General features: G+C 38.9%; 1 protein-coding gene and 1 long non-coding RNA gene across 13 annotated transcripts in view; one reads left to right on the forward strand and one right to left on the reverse strand.

Annotated features, from left to right (window-relative positions):
* LOC103350790 (uncharacterized) overlaps positions 1 to 19,939 on the forward strand; it is a 772,648-nt gene that overhangs the window by 484,935 nt on the left and 267,774 nt on the right. Inside the window, exon 15 of one of the 12 annotated variants that reach the window (XR_011378441.1) lies at positions 16,117 to 16,890. The exons of the other annotated variants lie outside the window; for them this stretch is intronic. This is a non-coding gene — a long non-coding RNA (uncharacterized lncRNA). Of the gene's footprint in view, positions 1 to 16,116; positions 16,891 to 19,939 lie in introns of those variants that run through there. 12 annotated transcript variants of the gene reach the window in all.
* On the reverse strand, positions 10,755 to 11,368 carry LOC100345261 (chromosome transmission fidelity protein 8 homolog). Its single transcript, XM_051819774.2, has one exon. The coding sequence runs from the start codon at positions 11,341 to 11,343 to the stop codon at positions 10,879 to 10,881; it is 465 nt and encodes a 154-aa protein (XP_051675734.2). The 5' UTR covers positions 11,344 to 11,368; the 3' UTR covers positions 10,755 to 10,878.

Below are 19,939 nucleotides of genomic sequence, written 5' to 3' on the forward strand. Positions count from 1 at the left end.
ATAGTTTGGGATATACTCAATCTGACTTGCCCCAAATAGTAGAGTTAGAAATGTGTCAGGGGATTCCAATTCAGTCCCATCAAGGTGGCAGGTACCAATGCCATCTCACTAGCCAAAGTGATCAATTTCAGTTCACAACTGATCATAATGATAGGGCTAAGAGTCAAAGGGATCACATAAACAAGGCTAGTGTCTGCTAATACTAACTGATAGAATCAAAAAGGGAGAGAAGGATCCAACATGGGAAGCAGGATACACAGCAAACTCATAGAATGGCAGATGTCCTAAACAGCACTCTGGCCTCAGAATCAGCCCTTAAGGCATTCGGATCTGGCTGAACAGCCCATGAGAGTATTTCAGGCCTGGAAAGCCAAGACACTCTGGCAAAAAAAAAAAAAAAAAAAAAAAAAAAAAAAAAAAAAAAGACAAAAACAACCTAAATGAAAGATCTCTACGAGTGAGAGAGTGAGATCCCAGTAGAAACAATGGGCCATCAAAGAAGGAGGTACCTTTCTCTGAAGGGAGGAGAGAATTTCCCCTTTGACTCTGACTTTGTCTAAATAAGATCCGAGTTGGCAAACTCAAAAGGCTTCCATAGCCTTGGCAACTCATGACAAGAGCCTAGGGTGATTACTGATGCCATAAACAAGAGTGTCAATTGTTAAATCAACAACAGGAGTCACTATGCACTTATTCCCCATGTAGGATCCCCATGTGTTGTACTATATGAATTAATGGTATAACTAGTACTCAAACAATACTTTACACTTTGTGTTTCTTTGTGGGTACAAACTGTTGAAATCTTTACTATGTATATACTAAATTGATCTTCTGTATATAAAGATAATTGAAATCTTGATGTAAATGGGATGGGAGAGGGAGTGGGAGATGGGAGGGTTGCGGGTGGGAGGGAGGTTATGGGGGGAAAAAGCCACTGTAATCCAAAAGCTGTACTTTGGAAATTTATATTTATTTAATGAAAGTTAAAAAAATTGGAAAAAAAAAACTAAGTCATAAGTAATCAACATGAAGAAAATGAGCTAGGTAGGGAGATGTTAAAAAAATTAGAATTGAGACCTTTCATGACAGGACATAGAGGATAAGGAAACAAACATAATTGATGATAGATACCTTGGGTGATTCTCTATTTTGGCTGTTGTGAATAGTGCTGCAGTAAACTTGGTGGAGCAGGTATACACTTAGAATTGCTAAACCAATTCATTAAAATTGCCAGATATATACCTGCTGTAGCTGGGAGGGCAGTGGAGGATGGCCCAGGTGCTTGGGCCCTGCACCCACATGGGAGACAGGATTGGGGGAGGCACCTGATTCCTGGCTTCAGATCGGCGCAGCGTGCCGGCTATGGCAGCCATTTGGGGGTGAGCCGGCGGAGGAAAGATCTTTCTGTCTGTCTCTCTCACTCTCTAGCTCTACCTGTCAAAAAACATATAAAAATCAACATTAAAAAAATAACAGTTTTGTATACCAATGATATCACTGAATGCATAATTAAGACAACACAGATTGTTGATATCCGTGATTCCCAACCTAGGTGTAAGAACAAAATGAATTTGTTTTCACAACTTCAGTTGTTCATGACATGTCCAGATATGGAGAGAGAGAGAGAGAGAGAGAGAGAGAGAATGTGTATCTTTCCCCTACCCACTGGTTCACTCCTGAAATGCTTGCAATGGCCAAGGCTGGGCCAGGAAGCTGGGAACTCATACCAGCTCTCCCTCATGAGTTGTAGGGGCCCAACCACTTGCTGCCTTGCAGGGCTCACATGAGCAGAAATATGGAATTGGAAGGGGGGTCAGGACTTGAACCCAGGCAATCTGAAATGGGATGCGTGTTTGTCAAGTGGTGACTTAACTGCTGTGCCAGATATCTGCCTCAGATAGATGGATGTTTAAGTTGAGACTTGGATTTGAATACAAATTGTTTATTTTGGCGTAATTCCAGGTCTGGAAGTAAGATGGTCCGTTTACAAGGTATCTCTGGGGACAATTATTTTGTTGTTTCGACACTGAGATACTATGAAAGATTCTGTACAACATACTTCACTGGAGTTCCATTGAATAAGTGAGGATGCTGGAATAGTTATCTACCAACCCCAGTCTCATTGATTGAAACTGCCCACTGGGAGTTACTTTAGGACGCTAAGGGCTTGCTCTACATGAAGGAACCTGGGGCACTCCTGCCATTAAAGGATCAGGCAGGGTCCCAGATACAGGGATATACAGTTGTTAGGAAGCACCACTGTACTTAATATGAGGTAGATCTCTTCTGGAGATATGGCTCTGGAAACCATCAGTATTTAAAAGGTGGTGAAATTGAATGCTGTATAATGAGATTATTCAGAGAAAGGTTAGGGTGGAAACCTGTAGAATACTAAAATTTAAGGGACAGCATAGTAAAAGATAAATCAGTGGAGAAAAATGTCTTCTTTTTGTGATTAATATGTCCAAGATACATAGCTTGCATGTGATAAAAAAGACAAAATGACAAGCTGAAAGCTATTAGAATCACTGTTTTCCCACCATTTGTTTTAGTTTGTATTTGACATCTACACATCAATTAGTATCATGGTAGCTCATGGCCTTATCAGTTCCTCAATACATCTTCAATACTTAGGTGGTACTTTATATAGGCTATGCACTCAGCTTTTTTTCTTTTAAACAGGCTATTTGGGGTTACTGAACTTACATACACACATTTTGAAACAAAATTGGAAAACATGATTTAGAAAATATTGATTTTATTAAAACAATTTTTTTTAAAAAAGACCTTATTCTATACTTCTGTTTTCAATTAATCTTCACAAGACAGAAACCAATGAACCGAGGCTTACAGGAATTCTTTCACCTATTCCTCTCCCATATATTAGTTCATGGACTTGAGGATTAATTCTAAGTTGAAAGCACAAATCCCAACACAGGAGAGCAAAAACATATGTCTAACCTGTAATGAAATGTTGATTTTCTCGATGCATTTTAATGCATTTAATAATATTTGATTTGTGCTATTGTTCCAAGCCAACATATGTTTGAAAAAAAAAAGTCTATGGAGAATGGTTCCAAGAATTCCTGGAATAATTGGTTATAGCTTTTCTGCCAAAATGTTTCTTTTGCTTAGATGTGAATCTTCTTCATCAGTCTGCTTGATTTTGTATTTCTGCATTCTGATAGAACTGTATTTCACATAAAGTCTTTTTGGGATTTTCTTAATAGCCATTGGTGAACATAGAAATCCCTTATGATAATTTCTGTGTATTACTATTATTATTTTGGAAAATGACTCAAAAGGAAAAATATGTATTGGTACCAGACATGACTCAAATGAATTCTTTCTTTCCAACAAGCTACCCAACACATTTGGAATTGCTTTATCTAAGGCTGAATTAGCTGTCATGATTTGTGGATAGATATTTTATAAGATTGACTTTTGGAAAGAAATTATGTCCTAGCATTTTTTGAGGGTCAAGTCAATTAGTGACATTGATAAAATGGAACCAAAATGAATTTTGCATGTTCTATGGTATTTTTAGATGCAGTGGTCATTCTTTTAAAAAATTTATTTGTTTATTAAAAAGGCAGAGATACAGAGTGAGAGAAATTGACAATACAGAAAGAGAGATATCTGCCATTCCCTGGTTCTTACCCCAGATGCTCACAACAGTCCACATACTCACAATAGCCAGGGCTGAGCTGAACTCAATCTGAGTCTCGCACTTGAGCGGCAGGGACTCACGTACTTGAGCCATTACCTACTGTCTCCAAGGCTGCACGTTAGCAGGAGGCTGGGACTGCTTGCAGAGGTGGACTTGAATCTGGGCAGTCTGATATTGTATGCAGTATGCAGGTCTCCCATGCCGCATATTAACTGCTAAGCCAAGCAGTCACCCTGGAATGGGCATTCCATGTCCCTGTTTTCTCTGGTTCTGCTCCAAGTGAGTATTCTTTATTGAGTGAAAAATATTACACTGTATATAGTCTTTCTAAGGAAAAGTTAAATTGCACCTATTATGTTTATCTAAAAATAAAGGAATAGACATTCTTAAAAAACCTGAAATTTTCCTAGTATATTTGCTGTGTACTCCTTTTCTTTCTTTTTCTTAGATTTGTTGTATATTCTCACTTGCTTTTATTTTTTTTTTCATTTCACTGAGAATGAAGATAATTATATCAAACTAATATTCCTATGGGTTTCTGAATTTTGTGTATTTCATCAGTTTCACTATTTCCGTACTGTGCTTTAGAACTATATTTCATTGAATTAAGTTAACAGTTTACAAAAATGTAACAGCCCAGAAAAATCCTTCTGAGAACTTATTAGCATCAGCAAATGCTTCTACTTCTCTAGCTTTTAGAGTTTTAAAACTCATATATCATCTCCCCCCAAAATTAAAATCTTTAAAGAAAAGTCACCATTTTTAGAATAGCGAAATAATTTAAAAAAATTACATTAACTTTTGTGACTGTTAATTTCTTTATTGTTAAATCAGGATAAAATATTTCCTTGATAATTTATAGTATTAAAATTATGGTTGAAGGACCTAGAACACATGAAGTATTCTTTATAACTTATTGTTGTTATTAATAAATACTTGATCTTAATCAGCAGTTCTCAAACTTTAACGTAAATCAGAGTTGTTTAAAAGGCTTCTAAAACACAGATTACTGGTTCCCTTCCTTGGAATTGTTGATAGATATTTGGTGGGTTTGAGCATGCCTGCTTCTAAGAAGTTATATTGATATTTAATTCCAAAGAAAACACTTTGGGAATCACTGACCTGAAAAGAGAGTGAGATCTAGAGCTAGCAACAGTGCTTTTTGTTGTAGTCATCTCTGACTAGTAAATATTATTTTCTATTCTAAACATTAGTTCCCATGAACTTCCTTTAAAATGTTTACCTACGTCTACATGTTTTCCAGTGTCTCCATTTACTTACACAGTAGAGTGAATGTTGCTGTTCTGAAACTGTGCAATTTTCTCATGGATATTTAGGATTCAAGTCAAGTGAATAGAGAAAAGGAGGCCTTTCCTTAGTTGGGCATATTTTGAGACAAAACCATAAAGTACTATGTTTTGTTAGTTTGTTTCCTACTTTAATGTGATTGAGCAACATGAGATCCCTGACACTTGGAAAATCTGTTTTCTGTATGTATTTCTGTATTCTCACTGTAACGTAAAAGGATTTGTTCATCAGAGCAGACACTGCTATTGTACATGTATCTCCTTCAGGTACTAATTGTTGAAATGAAATGATGTTTTCATTTTAACTTTATGCCAGATTTATTCATCTCGCTCGGTGACCTATCTAGTCACTGTAATGAAAACCTAGATGACGTGATTTCATTCATAATTAGTGGAGAGGAAAGATCTTCTCTTAAAATATCACATTTAATCAGATATCTCTTGATGAGTCACAAGTTAAAAAAAATTCTCCCTCTTGGTATTCAGCCAAAAACACTGCCAGGTGTCCCAAATCTAAATGTAGTGTATGACACATGCACGGTGCAGCTGCAAGCGAGAATAATTCCTGATGAAAGCATATGTCTCTAAAAAGTTAGGTGTTGATTTCATTCCTTGGTAACCTCGGAATCAGGCTTAATGTTATTAGCGCAATCTTCAGCTACGTGTTAAAGCACTATTAATGGCCCAAAAGTAAAAAAAATGAAAAGAAAGAAAAAACAGGGAAGAGGCGGGAGGGGAGAGAGGGAGAGAGCATAGAAAGAAAGAAAAAGAAGAAAGAAAATCAATCAAGAATTCTTCGTTTAGTGAGCATACCTTTCAAAAATAAAGGCAAAATACTCTCAGAAATGCAGTAGCTGAAAAAATTCATTACCAGCTGGCATCAACTACAAGGAATGTTGAAGGCAGTTCTTCAAAGGAAAATGATGCCAAGTGGAAATACATGTCTTCACAAAGAAAGAAGAGCTCTTTAGTAAGTAACTATGTAGATAAACAGTTAAGATTTCTGAAATAGGGTTTCATTCTCTTTAAAAGAAGATTGACTGCTTGAGCAAAGATAACATTGTACTGTGGGACTTTTTAATTATGTGCAAGTAACATGTGTGACAGTAGCAAAAAGACCAGGGAAGGGGAAATGGATGCATACTATTGTAGTGTTCTTATAATATAAATCAAATAGAAAAGGAAAAAAATTCTAGATTAAAATCAAATAAATCAACATGTAGCTGGTTCTTTGCTAACATCAATTAAATTGACAAACGTTTGCCCAGACTCTCAGGGAAAAAAAATAGAAAGTGACATAATACAAATTATCAATATTAGGAATGAGAGAGATGAGGTAACTGCTGCTTGTACAAATACTAAGAGGATACTGAGAAAGTGTTATAAATAATCCATGCTGATAGATTTGAAAACTAAGATAAAAAGAAACCATTTCATGTGGATAATGGACAAACTACAAAAGCTTATCCAAGAAAGTATGCAGATATAACCTAAAAAGTCATGTCTTTAAAGTAATTACATTTATGTTTAAAAATCCATCTCACAGAGAAAACTGTAGGCCCAGATAGCTTTACTTAAGAATTCTACTAAATGTTTAAGGAAGACATAATACCAACAATACCAAAACTCTTCCAGAACATCAAAAGAGATAAAATCTTTCCGAGATTCTTCGTCAGATATTGTGAATATTCTAAGCAAAATTTTAGGAAGTCAAATCTAATAATATGCAAGAGATTATTAACTAATGACCAAGAGAAATTTTATCCTTGCGGTTGACATTGTAGCTCAGTGAGTTAGGTTAGCTGCCACCTGTGATATCAGCATCCCATACTGAAGTCTTGACTACTCCACTCATGATATAGCTTCCAACTAATGAGCCTACATTCTGGCTGGCCCACTCCTGGTTGTTGTAGACATTTGGGGACTGAAACTGCAGATGGAAGGTTTCTCTTTCTCTCTTTCCCTCTCTCTCTTGTTTCAAGTGAATGAGTGAATGAATAAGTAAATGAATAAATAAATAAACAAACATCTTTAAAAGAGAAAAAAAGTCCTTTACATGCAAGATCAACTTAGCATTTTATTTTTTTATTTTTATTTATTTTATTTTTAACATTTATTTAGTGAATATAAATTTCCAAAGTACAGTTTATGTATTACAATGGCTTTTCCCCCCCATAACTTCCCTCCAATCCACAATTCTCCCATCTCCCATTCTCTCTCCCATTCTATTCACATCAAGATTCATTTTCAATTATCTTTATAGACAGAAGATCAATTCAGTATATAATAAGTAAAGATTTCATCAGTTTGCACCCACACAGAACATAAAGTGTAAAACACTGTACTAGTTATAGCATTAATTCACGTTGAACAACACATTGAGGACCGAGATCCTACATGAGGAGTAAGTACACAGTGACTCCTGTTGTTGATTTAACAATTGACACTCTTGTTTATGGCGTCAGTAATCTCCCTAGGCTTGAGCCATGAGTTGCCAAGGCTATGGAAGCCTTTTAAGTTTGCTGACTTTGAACTTATTTAGAAAAAGTCATAGTCAAACTGGAGCTTCTCTCCTCCCTTCAGAGAAAGGTACCTCCTTCTTTGATGCTTCTTTGATGGCCCGTTCTTTCTACTGGGATCTCACTCGCAGAGATCTTCCATTTTGGTGTTTTTTGTTGTTGTTGTTGGTGGTGGTGTTTTTTTTTTTTTTTTTTTTTTTCGCCAGAGTGTCTTGGCTTTCCAGGCCTGAAATACTCTCATGGGCTGTTCAGCCAGATCCGAATGCCTTAAGGGCTGATTCTGAGGCCAGAGTGCCGTTTAGGACATCTGTCATTCTATGAATCTGCTATGTATCCCACTTCCATGTTGGATCGTTCTCTCCCTTTTTGATTCTTTCAGTTTGTATTAGCAGACAATGTCTTGTTTATGTGATCCCTTTGGTTCTTAGACCTATCAGTGTGATCAATTGTGACCTGAAACTGATCACTTGGACTAGTGAGATGGCATTGGTACATGCAATCTTGATGGGGTTGTACTGGAATCCCCTGACACATTTCTAACTCCACCATTTGGGGCAAGTCCGATTGAGCATGTCCCCAATTGTACATCTCCTCCCTCTCTTATTCCCACTCTTATATTTAACAGGGATCACTTTTCAGTTAAATTTAAACACCTAAGAATAATTGTGTGTTAATTAAAGAGTTCAACCAATAGTATTAAGTAGAACAAAAAAAAAATACTGAACGGGATAAAGTATTAAGTTATTCCTTGACAGTCCGGACAAGGGCTGATCAAGTCATTGTTTCTCATAGAGTCCATTTCACTTCAACAGGTTTCCTTTTAGGTGCTCAGTTAGTTGTCACCTATCAGAGAGAACATATAATATTTGTCCCTTTGGGACTGGCTTAATTCACTCAGCATGATGTTTTCCAGATTCCTCCATTTTGTTGCAAATGACTGGATTTCATTGTTTTTGACTGCTGTATAGTATTCTTTTTTGTTTGTTTGTTTGCCCTCTCATCCCATTTATTAAAGAAACAGTAAGAGAAGATACAATGCAGGAAAAACACCAACCATCCTTTCACATCAGGCTGAGTGAAGCACTGTGATTTCTCCCCTTCATCCCCTTCCCCGGCCAACCCCATTAACATCAGTTTAAATTTGAGAGGTTCATTGATTCCATGTACTAGTGGTGAGAGAGCTGATGAGCAGAGGAGCCTTACACCTGGCCACCTCTAAAGCCCAGGGAAAGAGCTCTAAGCCCAGTCAGCAAGCCGACATTGTATTTGGTGGTCTCTGTGAAGTAGTTGTCCATGTCTCTGTTCTGTGTTCGAGGCCCCCAGGGAAAGGCATGGCAGTAGAGGATGCCCAGGTCCAAGCTAAGCATGGTCCATTCACCAATGCAACATTTCTGGAGAGCAGTGTGAGCAGGGAACTACATGTGAGTTGGGACCTGTGGGCAATGTATCCCTGAGGAAAAGTCCACAAGAACAAGAAACTGGTAAGAAACAAGGGGCAGAAAGTGTGCAACAAAAGCACAGCTGGCTTCTGGAAGGCTGCAGCTCCTTTCTCTCAAGGCAAGGATGATTCCTCAGTCCATGCCCCACAAATAACATTTCACCTTCAGTCAAGAAGAGAGGAAAAAGAATGGCTCATGGAATGTAGAGCCCCAGCTGTGTTCTTGACAGCAGCTCCCTATCTACCCTTTTCCTAAGACACAGTCCCTGTCCAGAACCACAGAGCCTGGAAACCAAGGTGGTCCTGCAGGGAAAGTGGTATTTAAGGGGGTAACATTCCATTTGGGTGCATTGCAGTCATTGGACCCCCTGGTCGGGGGAAAGCAGCTGGGTTTGTGCCAGGGAGGCTCCCCACTCTAGGAAAGGGGACCAAGCTTTTGCTCACAGGGCCATTCATCCTTGGAAAAGAAGCAGAATTTAAACCCAAGGTCCCAGCTGGCCTTGCAAAAGGAGCTGGGTTGATACCCATAGGGCCGGCTGGAGAAGAGCCCAGGTGCCCAGCAGCTGACCTGGGGAAAGCAATTTGACCAGGGCCCAATGGGCCACTAGATCTTGGGAAAGCAGCTGAACTTGGACCCTGCAGCCCAGTGCCTCTTGGGAAGTTAGCTGAGTTGGGACCTAGTGGCCCAGAGGCTCTTGGGAAAATTGCTGAAGTTGAGCCCTGGAGGCCAGCAGACCTTTGAAAGGTAGCTGGGTTTGAAGCCAATGCGCCAGAAGACTGAGAAAAGACAGTCGGGTTCAGTCCCCCCCCACCCCGAACCTGTCCCCCTTGTAAAGGGATTGGTATTTACCCCCATGGGGCCACCTGGCCTTGAGAAATGAGCTGAATTAGGGCATATGGGGCCAGGAGCCCTTGACATAGGTGATGGATTTGGCCCTGGAAGGCCAATTCCTAGAGAGCCAGGACCTGCGTTTGGACCTGTAGGGCCAGGAACTCTTGCCATGGAAGATGAGCTTGTGCCCATGTTTCCAGATGCTTGTGAAAGAGAAGCCGAGTTTGCTCCTAAAAGACCCACTGCTCTCAGAATGGGGGCAAGATCTAGTCCTTGAGGTCCAGTCATTCTTAAGTTAAGACCAGATCCAGTACCCAAGAAGCCACTGGTTCTTGCATCCAGATTTGGGCTTGGGCCCAAGCCACTTGCCCTTGGGTTGGGCCCAAGGCCTGGACCCAGGCCACCTGCCCTTGGATTGGGCCCAAGGCCTGGGCCTGGAAACATACCTGACCTAGGGGCAGGGTTTGTACCCAAAAAGCCCGATCTCAGATTGGCATTTGGCCCAGGGCCCAGCCCAACTGGCCTAGGATTGGGAGGGCCATTCCCAGAGGACAAGATACCTGCTCTCAGATTGGGTCCAGATCCAGGGCCCATGGGGCCACCACTTCTGGGGTCAGGACCCGCTCCTAGGAGACCACCTGGCCTTGGGTTGGACAAAGGACCTGGTCCTGGGAGACTCCCTAACCTGGGGTTAGACAGAGGTCCAGGGCCTGGAAGGGACCCTGTTCTGGCATTCAGAGCTGGACCTGGGCCAGGACCCAATAGGCCACCTGGCCTTGGGAAAGCAGCTGCACCTGTGCCAGTAGGATTCATCCCTCTTGGAAAAGAAGCCATGCTTGGGTCACGAGCACTGGCCTGGAAAGGTGCTGGATTTGAAGCCAGTGAGCCTGATGAAGCTGGAAAAGGAGATGGGTTCCTTGGAAATGGGGCCAGATTTCCACCGAGAGAACCACCCGCCATAAGAAAGGGATCCGAGTTCATGCCCAGTGGGTGGCCTGTGTTCAGAACAGGACCCCCCTGTGGTCCAAAGGAGCTGTCGAGCCATCCTCGAGGTGGCAGTGGAGCACGAGTCCACGGAGTTGGCCGCTCTCTGGGGAAAATCTGAGGTTCTTTCATACTTTCTTGGGGATGTTGGTGATAATGGGCTTAGGGCGGGTTTTGAAAAGGATCTTGTTTTTGATGAGTGCTGTCACCAGGTACCAGGTGCCAGTCTCGCTGCCAAGCTCATCACAGTACTCCCCTGGAGTGTGTTTGACAAGGACTGCAAAAGGTTTTTCCAGGTGGATGATTTTCCCATACAGGATATGATGCCCCACGATCAGCACGGGGATTCCCTCACTGGTGTAATGTAGGTCTCCCAGGAGGTTTCCAGCTAATACGGTGCTGTAACGAGCCTCAATCTCCCCCGGTAGCCCCATCAGCACCCATTCTGCCAGGCCTCCAGCCCCCGCACTGGAAATAACAATTTGCACCATGAGCTTTCCATCTTTAAAAAGCAACTGAAACAAGCTGCAATGGCGGCCGCTGAGCGCAACGCCGCACGGCCAACGGGCGACAACTGAACCTCCCGCCGCCATCGCCGCCACCTGCTGTATAGTATTCTATAGAGTAAATGTCCCATAATTTCTTTATCCAGTCTACTGTTGATGGGCATTTGGGTTGATTCCAGGTCTTAGCTATTGTGAATTGAGCTGCAATAAACATTAAGGTGCAGACAGCTCTTTTGTTTGCCAATTTAATTTCCTTTGGGTAAATTCCAAGGAGTGGGATGGCTGGGTTGCATGGTAGGGTTATATTCATGTTTCTGAGGAATCTCCAGACTGACTTCCATAGTGTCTTTACCAGTTTGCATTCCCACCAACAGTGGATTAGTGTTCCTTTTCCCCCACATCCTCGCCAGCATCTGTTGTTGTTGTTTCTGAATGTGAGTCATTCTAACCGGGGTGAATTGAAACCTCATTGTGCTTTTGATTTGCATTTCCCTGATCAAGTCATTATTTCTCACAGTGTCCCTTTCACTTCAACAGGTTTCCTTTTTCGTGTTTGGTTAGTTGTCACCGATCAGGGAGAACGTATGATATTTGTCCCTTTGAGACTGGCTTATTTCACTCAGCGTGATGTACTTTGGAATTTTATATTTACTAAATAAAAGTTTAATAAAAAGAAAAATATCTATTCAGATACTCTGCCCATTTCTTAACTGGATTATTTTTCTTTCATTCTTTCTTTTTTTTTTTTTTTTTTGACAGGCAGAGTGGACAGTGAGAGAGAGAGACAGAGAGAAAGGTCTTCTTTTTTCCGTTGGTTCACCCCCCAATGGCCGCTGCTGCCAGCCCACCGCGCTGATCCGATTCCAGGAGACAGGTGCTTCTCCTGGTCTCCAGTGCGGGTGGAGGGCCCAAGCACTTGGGCCATCCTCCACTGCACTCCCAGGCCACAGCAGAGAGCTGGACTGGAAGAGGGGCAACCGGGACAGAATCTGGTGCCCCAACCAAGACTAGAACCCGGGATGTTGGTGCTGCAGGCAGAGGATTAGCCTATTGAGCCGTGGCACTGGCTAGATTATTTGCTTTGTTGTTGACATTTTTAAGCAGTTTCTATGTTTTGGATATTAACCCTTTATTAGATGCAATGTTTCCAAATATTTTTTCTCATTCTGTGGGTTGTTTTTGCACTCTACTGATTGTTTCCCGAGCTTTGCTTAAATTTCTTAGTTTGGTAATATTATAGTCCATTTTGTCTACTTTTGCTTTGGTTTGTGATTTTGGGGTTCCTCAAATTGATATTTAGGTTTGACACAATCCCAATCAGAATCCCAGAAGCCATTGTTTGAAGGGCTAACACTTGAGAAACTGATTCTAAAATCCTAAGAGAATACAAAGAATATAGAACATCAAAACAACCTTGAAATAAGATAGCAAAGTTGGAGGGATAATACCATCTAATTTCAGTACTCACTGTAAAGCTACATTAATCAAGACAGTATGACCTTGTTATAAAGATAGGAAAATGAAAATAACAGAGGAGAGATTTCAGGAATCAATGTATACTTAAGTGTTCAACTAATTTCTGACAAAGCAGTTTGTTAGGTAATGATAGTGTTTTCATCAAATTATACTGAAACATTTAGTAGCTACATGTAGAAAAGTAACTTTTATCCATACTCATACTATGCATAAAATTCAAAGGAAATTGGATCATACACATTAATGTACATTATAAAACTCAAAAACTCCAGAAGAAAATACAAGGGAAGATCATTGTGATTTTAATTTAATCAACAATATTCTTTTTAAGATTTATTTATTTATTTCAAAGAGTTACACACATACACGCATACAGAGAGAGAGAGAGAGAGAGAGAGAGATATTTATCTTCCATCTGCTAGTCATTTGTCAAATGGGAGCAATGACCAAGGCTGGACCAGGTTGAAGCCAGGAACCCAGAACTCCATCTGCGGCTCCCACATGTGTTGAGGGGCCCAAGTATTTGGACCATCTTCTGTTTTTTTTGCAGGAACATTGGTAGGGAGCTGAATGGGAGGTAGAGCAGCCTGGACTCAAATTGGTACTCATATGGGATGCTGGCATCACCGGCGATGTCTTAGTCTGCCACAGTGCTGGCCCCAAGAATTTCTTGGGTGTAACATAACAGTCTGTGCCAGTAAAAGTATGCTTGATAAAAATTAAAACCATTTATTCTTTGAAAGGTGTTGTTAAGAGAATGAAGCGACCATTTACAGACTTGGAGGAAATGTTTAATAATCTTGTATCTGATAAAGGACTTGTATCAAGATTACATTAAAAAAAACTCCTATACTTAATAAGTACAACAACTCATTAAAAGTATGAACCAATGGTTTGAACAGATATTTTAACAAAGAAGATGTACACATATAGTAAGCAAGCCATGTATAGATACCTAGCATTATAATTGGAGAAACAGAAATTAAACTCTCAATGAGATACCCCCATAAATGGCTAAAATTGAAAAATCATATCAAGTATTAGCAAGGACAAGGAGGAACAGGAACCCTTATATGTTGCTGGTGATATTGGTAAATGGGATAGACACTTTGGAAGTCAGCTTGGCATTTCATAAAAGTTGAACTTGTACCTTATAATATGATTGAGAACAATACCCATAAATATTTACTCAAAATAAATAGAGGCATATATCTGTACAGACAATGAAGTATTTAGGTAACTATGTATAAAGAAAGCAGTATAATCCATGTTCCTCATTATATATAAATTTAAATAAAATTATATCATACACCTTAATGTCAAATGTGAAACTCGAGATTTTAGAATAAAATCTAAGAGCAAATCTTACACAAATGCCTGTAGAAACTTGTAATATCCAAAAATTCTAAGCAGACCATATATCCATCACAGGTGAATGCTTAAACAAGTTGTGGTGTTTCCATATAACAGACTTCTCAGCAATAAAAATATAAATTATTTATGTTTGCAATTATATAGATGAATCTCAAACATGCAGAATTAAGAAAAAAAGAGTACATGGTAGGTTTCTAATTTATATAAAGTTCTATAAAATACAAACAAATATTTCATGGCATAAAGTCTACCAGCTTTTGTTTAGAAATAAAAATGGGACCAGCATTGGCAGGATAGAAGACTACCAAGGATCGTGGATATTGGAAGTATTTTAGCAGTGAGGGGGACATTCATTACATTGATTATTCTGTTTTATACACATGTTGAATTTGATTTAACTGTAGACTTTACATGCAGTTTCCTGTATGAGTATTATGTTTACTATGTGTTATTAAAAAGAAATAACCATATTTTGACTTTAAAGTATTTCTTATTACTCTGATGGTCAAATGTAGAGGATGAACAAATTATTTAGGATTATGTATATTGTCACTGATGTCACTCTAAACTTTGGTCTCTAGCATTTGATTTCAATTATACTGAAACAAAAAGACTTTGCAAGTTTTTCCTTTGAGTCTGTTTTAAACTTCCAATAAAATTGAATTTTTGACAAAAATGATGTGTTTGTAGTAAATGAAGCTTGCTAATGATATACCCACAAAGCTTAGGCATGTCTAAAAGCACCTGTTGAAGAAGCAGGATGCCAGCTTCCGGTTGGACATCCCGTGACTAGTAACTCCAATAACATGAGGAGGGTTATTTAATTCTCTACAGCTCACTGTACCTTGAAGTTCAATAGATAGCAGTGTTAAGTATTACTGTGAGACAAAATGTGGTAACAGACAAGTCTTTGGTTTCCCTTTAAGTAAGGTTAATTTTCAAATGAGCTTATTGGATGCTGGCTATTTCCTAGCATGTCTCTGTCAAATTCCAGTGGCACAAGTTTGACTAAGGACCCCTAAAGAGACTCAATCCATAATCCATATATGTTTGAAATCAAAGGCACATGTTCTTTTTTTAAAAATTATTTATTTGAATGGTAGAATTAAAGAGAGGCAGAAGCAGGGAGAGAGAGAGGGAGAAGGAGAGGGAGAGGGGATGGGGAGGAGAGGGGAAGGGAGAGGGTGAGGGAGAGGGAGAAGGGGTGAAGGGGCCCAAGGACTTGGGCCATCTTCTACTGCTTTCCCAGGCACATTAGCAGGGAGCTGGATCAGAAGTGGAGCAGCCAGGATTCGAACCAGTGCCCATATGAGATGCTAGCCCTGCAGGAGGCAGCTTTATCCACCATACCACAGTGCAGGCCCCAAATGCATATACTTTTATTTGAACATACTTAATCCATGTGACATTTACATGAAAAGATTATAAGAGAAGTATCTTACATAGGAGAACCTTTGTTATAGAAGGAATAATAATTTTTGAAAAATTAGAAAGTATCTTAACATTAATTATCATTGTGAAAAGAAAGTGAATGCTCAAACAATTTGAATGCAATATTAGCTTCAAGTTTAATTTGACTTATGATTTAGAAAGATAGAAATATTATTAATTAATGTAAAAGTAATCCTTTAACGTGAACATCATACCCCTAAATAGTCAAAGTAAGTGTTGAATCTAAAATTTTATTTGCAACAATCATGTGGCAAATGCATTTCAAGTCCTTTTTCTTGAATTTCTTTCTTCAATTTCCATCCCTAGGACTCCCTTAATTTCTCATGTTCCTCCTTCCTCCACCATCCTAAGTTATCTCTAGCAATGTAAATATCTCTGACTGCAGATGCTTCTTTATTCTGAAAGACTGGTTTCCCTCCTGGACCTAAAGATATATACATTTGTTAGTTTCCTAGACCAGGCCTTCTTCCCATGTCGAGATTCATTTCTGTTCATCATTCCAGTGGGCTGTGTTCCATTGATTATCCTTTCTATTTCCTTTTGCTTCTTTTGAATTAGGATGTGAATTATTGATAATATGCACATTGCTCTGGTTTTCAAAAGCTAAGACAGCTAGCATCCATTGGGAAATCGTTTCTACCACATGGACCCTATACTCTGTAAGTTCAAAGCAGCATACATTCTATGGCATTATAGAAAAAGATTTCATTGTCACCTGAGAAATAGTAACAGATAAAATATATGCAGAATATCCACATAGACTAAGAGTCTCATAAAAACCACTATTTCTAATTAAGTGAGAATATCAATAAAATTCAATCCAATAGAGATGCAAGTAGTAATTTCATAGGTATAATCACTGTGGGAAAATGAAAGAGAATAGTGTGATAAAAAGAAATTAGTAATGGAAGAAGGAATCTTCTTTAGAGAGAATGGTAAAAGATAACTTTTCCAAGGGGCTAAGGACTAATTACAACTCAATGTCGATCATGTGAAGGTCTAATGGGAGAATATTTTGGTTGCAAGTACAAGGCAGGGCCCTGGGCCCCAAAGCAGGACTATGTTTAATATGCAGAAGGAAGGCCAACAGGTCTGAGAATGGCAAACTGAAGAGATTGTTAGTTCATAAGAATGAAGAGATAGCTGTGGACATTTGGGATTTATTTTAAGGCAGCAAAGGTGTCATGTAACCCATTCTGATGTGGAGAATAAACTAAACAATGCAGTGTTTGAGGATTTAAGATTTTTTAAAAATATATGTATTTATTTGAAAGGCAGAGGGTCAAACAAGGAGGGAGAAAGGGGGAGGGAGAGAGAGAAAAGGAGAGAGAGAGAGAGAGATGGGGGAAGAGAGAGAGAGAGAGAAAGAGAGGGAAAGAGGGAGGGAGGGAGGGAGAGGAAAGGAGAGAGAGAGATGGGGGAAGAGAGAGAGAGAGGAAGGGGGAGGGGGAGAGAGAGAGAGAGAGAGAGAGAGAGAGAGAGAGAGAAAGTGATGGAGAAAGAGAGCTTGATTTTCCATCTGCTGATTTACTTCCCAAGTGCCTGCAACAACTAGAGTTGGGCCAGGATGAAGCAGAGAGCCTAGAACTACACTCAGCTTTCCATGTAGATGGCAGGAACCTAAGCAATTTGGCTAACACCCAGCACCTCATGGGCACAATGGCAGGAAGCTTGGTTGGAAGCAAAGGCAGAACACTAGCCCAGGTACTTGGATGTATGGTGCTGCATCCTAAAAGGTGGATTGGTGGACTGCACCATAAGACATGAACCAATCAGTTTTTTAAAGAAATATAAGCAAAAATGAGTAAGTGCTAATAATGTCTAATACAAATATCCAGTGTAGGAAATTAAGTAGTATAAACAAAAATGACATCACCCTATCTTTCTCTAACATGCTATGAATAATACTATCAGTGTTGTCTATTTGTGAATCTGGAATTGGACAAGGGCATTGTACCTTAATGAAAATCTTAACACACATGCATTTTAGTCTAAATTTCCACTGTATGTTATTTTAAAAAAAGATTTTCCCTCTGTGGTCCTCGTTTGTTACTCGTCATTCACTTTTAGAAATTGGTCAGAAATAAGCCATTTCTGAATATTTAGGCAAAAGTGTATTTGTTAGCAGATATCTGCAAGTCAAAAAGTATTTGATCAATTCCACCTCTTTTAGATGCTCAATTTGAAATGTATTCAGATGATTATGGATATTTCCCATGGTGCTAAATATGTGTTGAAATAGCTCCTCTGTTTGGTGCATAATGAAAGAAAGCAATATTTGTGCAATGAGACTCTTCAGGCCAATAAACTCAAATTCTTGTGTTTTGACCTACATTTGAATCCTTATTTTGAAGGCTGGTTTATGGAGGACAAACCTGTAACCCAATCAGCTTCATATTAGCTATTTAATGTTTATAGTTTTCAATGGTGAGCAACTGTGATTTGCATTGTGGAGTTTGTGTGTGTGTGTGTGTGTGTGTGTATAATAAATTGCTGTATTATGTTGCAGTAGTTATGGTACATGGGTTTGAAGAAAGTTGTGGAATACACATGCAAAATTGGTTCCTAGAAAACAGATTTTCTCATACTTAATGAGTTTTCAAATTAAAACAAATCTAAAGTTGGAACAGGGGCAAATCCTTATGAGTATCAAAGATTTGGAAACTGAAGAAAGTCTCATTGGTGCCTTCATTCTGAGAACAATTCTCCATGCCGCTTGCCACTTTATGCCCTGCATGAGTAACTCAGTGTGCACCTAAGGACCATTTTAATGTGTGGCATCTGGGTGGACACCTGGAAGCCATGAAGCTTTGTATGACTGAGCCATTAATGCTAAAAAAAATTAACATTACTGTTGATTATCCTCTTTAACTTGTTTCATCCATAACTGCTCAATCATCCTGCAACCGGGTTACTGCCGTTTCCATATGTTTCTGTGTCACTTAACGTTGACTAATTAAAATGTTCTGCTATTGGTGCCAAAGAAATTTTTTAAAACTCTGAGCTGTTTCTTTAGCCAATTGAAGAGACTTTTAATATTTTATGAGAATTAATATATACATTTCTTTTAATTTGCCAGTACCAAACATGACCTAAAATTTTGTATTCTGTTTGATTTTGATTCAGAAAAACAAATCTATGCACATCACCTGTGATCTAAGCTTTGCCAAAGTTTAAGCCCTCTGTATGGTCTTGATAAAGATTCTTTAATATTTTCCTTTAAATTAACTTATTAATGAATATAAAATTGTTTTTGGTCAAAGAATCTATGACAACAAGATGAATTCTTTTCAGTAATAAAAGAAATACAACTAAAATATCAAACAAATGCTATTCCCTTCTTTCGAATTGTCAAAGATATAAAAAAAATCACAAGCAATGTTGGCATACTCAAATACTGCTAATGTGAGTGTAAACTGGCAAAATATTTAGAAGACAGTTTTGGCAGTATATAGCCCATTGCTTTGATATTTTCATATTCTTTGATTTAGATTCATTCAAAAATATTATGGGGAAGTAAACAGATATGTACAAATGTTCATGAAAAAAGGCATGTCATATTGTTATTTGAAACACTCAAACTTAGAAATATGAATGAGAACAGTTTGAAAACAGTTCAATAAATTCTTCTACATAACACATACATACCTGTGCTTAAGAAATGTTTTTGAAGACAATTACCAAAGGAAATTTTCTTCATATTATGACATGATGTTGAGTTAGAAAAATTTTGCAGACAAACCTTATTACCTCATTAATTTATGGATCATCTTTAACACAAATTAGTCAAATTTATTTACTTGTACATCACTTCAAATTGTAGTTGATATCTTGGTATGGAAAGTACTTAAACAAAAGAAGTTGGGACCAGCATTGTGGTGTGGCAGGTAAAACCACTGCCTACAACACTAGCATTTCATATGGACACTTGTTTGTGTTCTGGCTGCTCCACTTCCAATCTAGTTCTCTGCTAATGACCTGAGAAGAGCAGTAGAAGATGGCCCAGGTGTTTGTGCCCCTGCCAGTCATGTGGAAGACCTGGAGGAAGCTCCTGGCTCCTGGCTCCTGACTTCAGCCTGACCCAGTGCTGGCCTAGTGCTGGCCATTGTGGACATCTGGGGAATGAATCAGTGGATGAAAGATCTCTGTCTCGCCCTCTCTCTCTGTAACCTAGACTTTCAAAATAAATAAGTAAATCTTTAAAAAAATATAGAAGTTGTCTTAGTTTCTTTTGGAAGTTGGCGGGGAATAAATAGATATGCAGTAAAAATAGTCCTTTCCCCTTCCCCTGGCCTTGAGTTTGGAATCTAAATCAGGAATATTTATGCAAGCACTGAGTTTGGAAAACAAGAGAACCAATAAATAAAGTAAAACAGCCACA

The sequence above is a fragment of the Oryctolagus cuniculus genome, chromosome 8 (assembly GCF_964237555.1).
Source record: "Oryctolagus cuniculus chromosome 8, mOryCun1.1, whole genome shotgun sequence".
NCBI lineage: Eukaryota > Metazoa > Chordata > Mammalia > Lagomorpha > Leporidae > Oryctolagus > Oryctolagus cuniculus.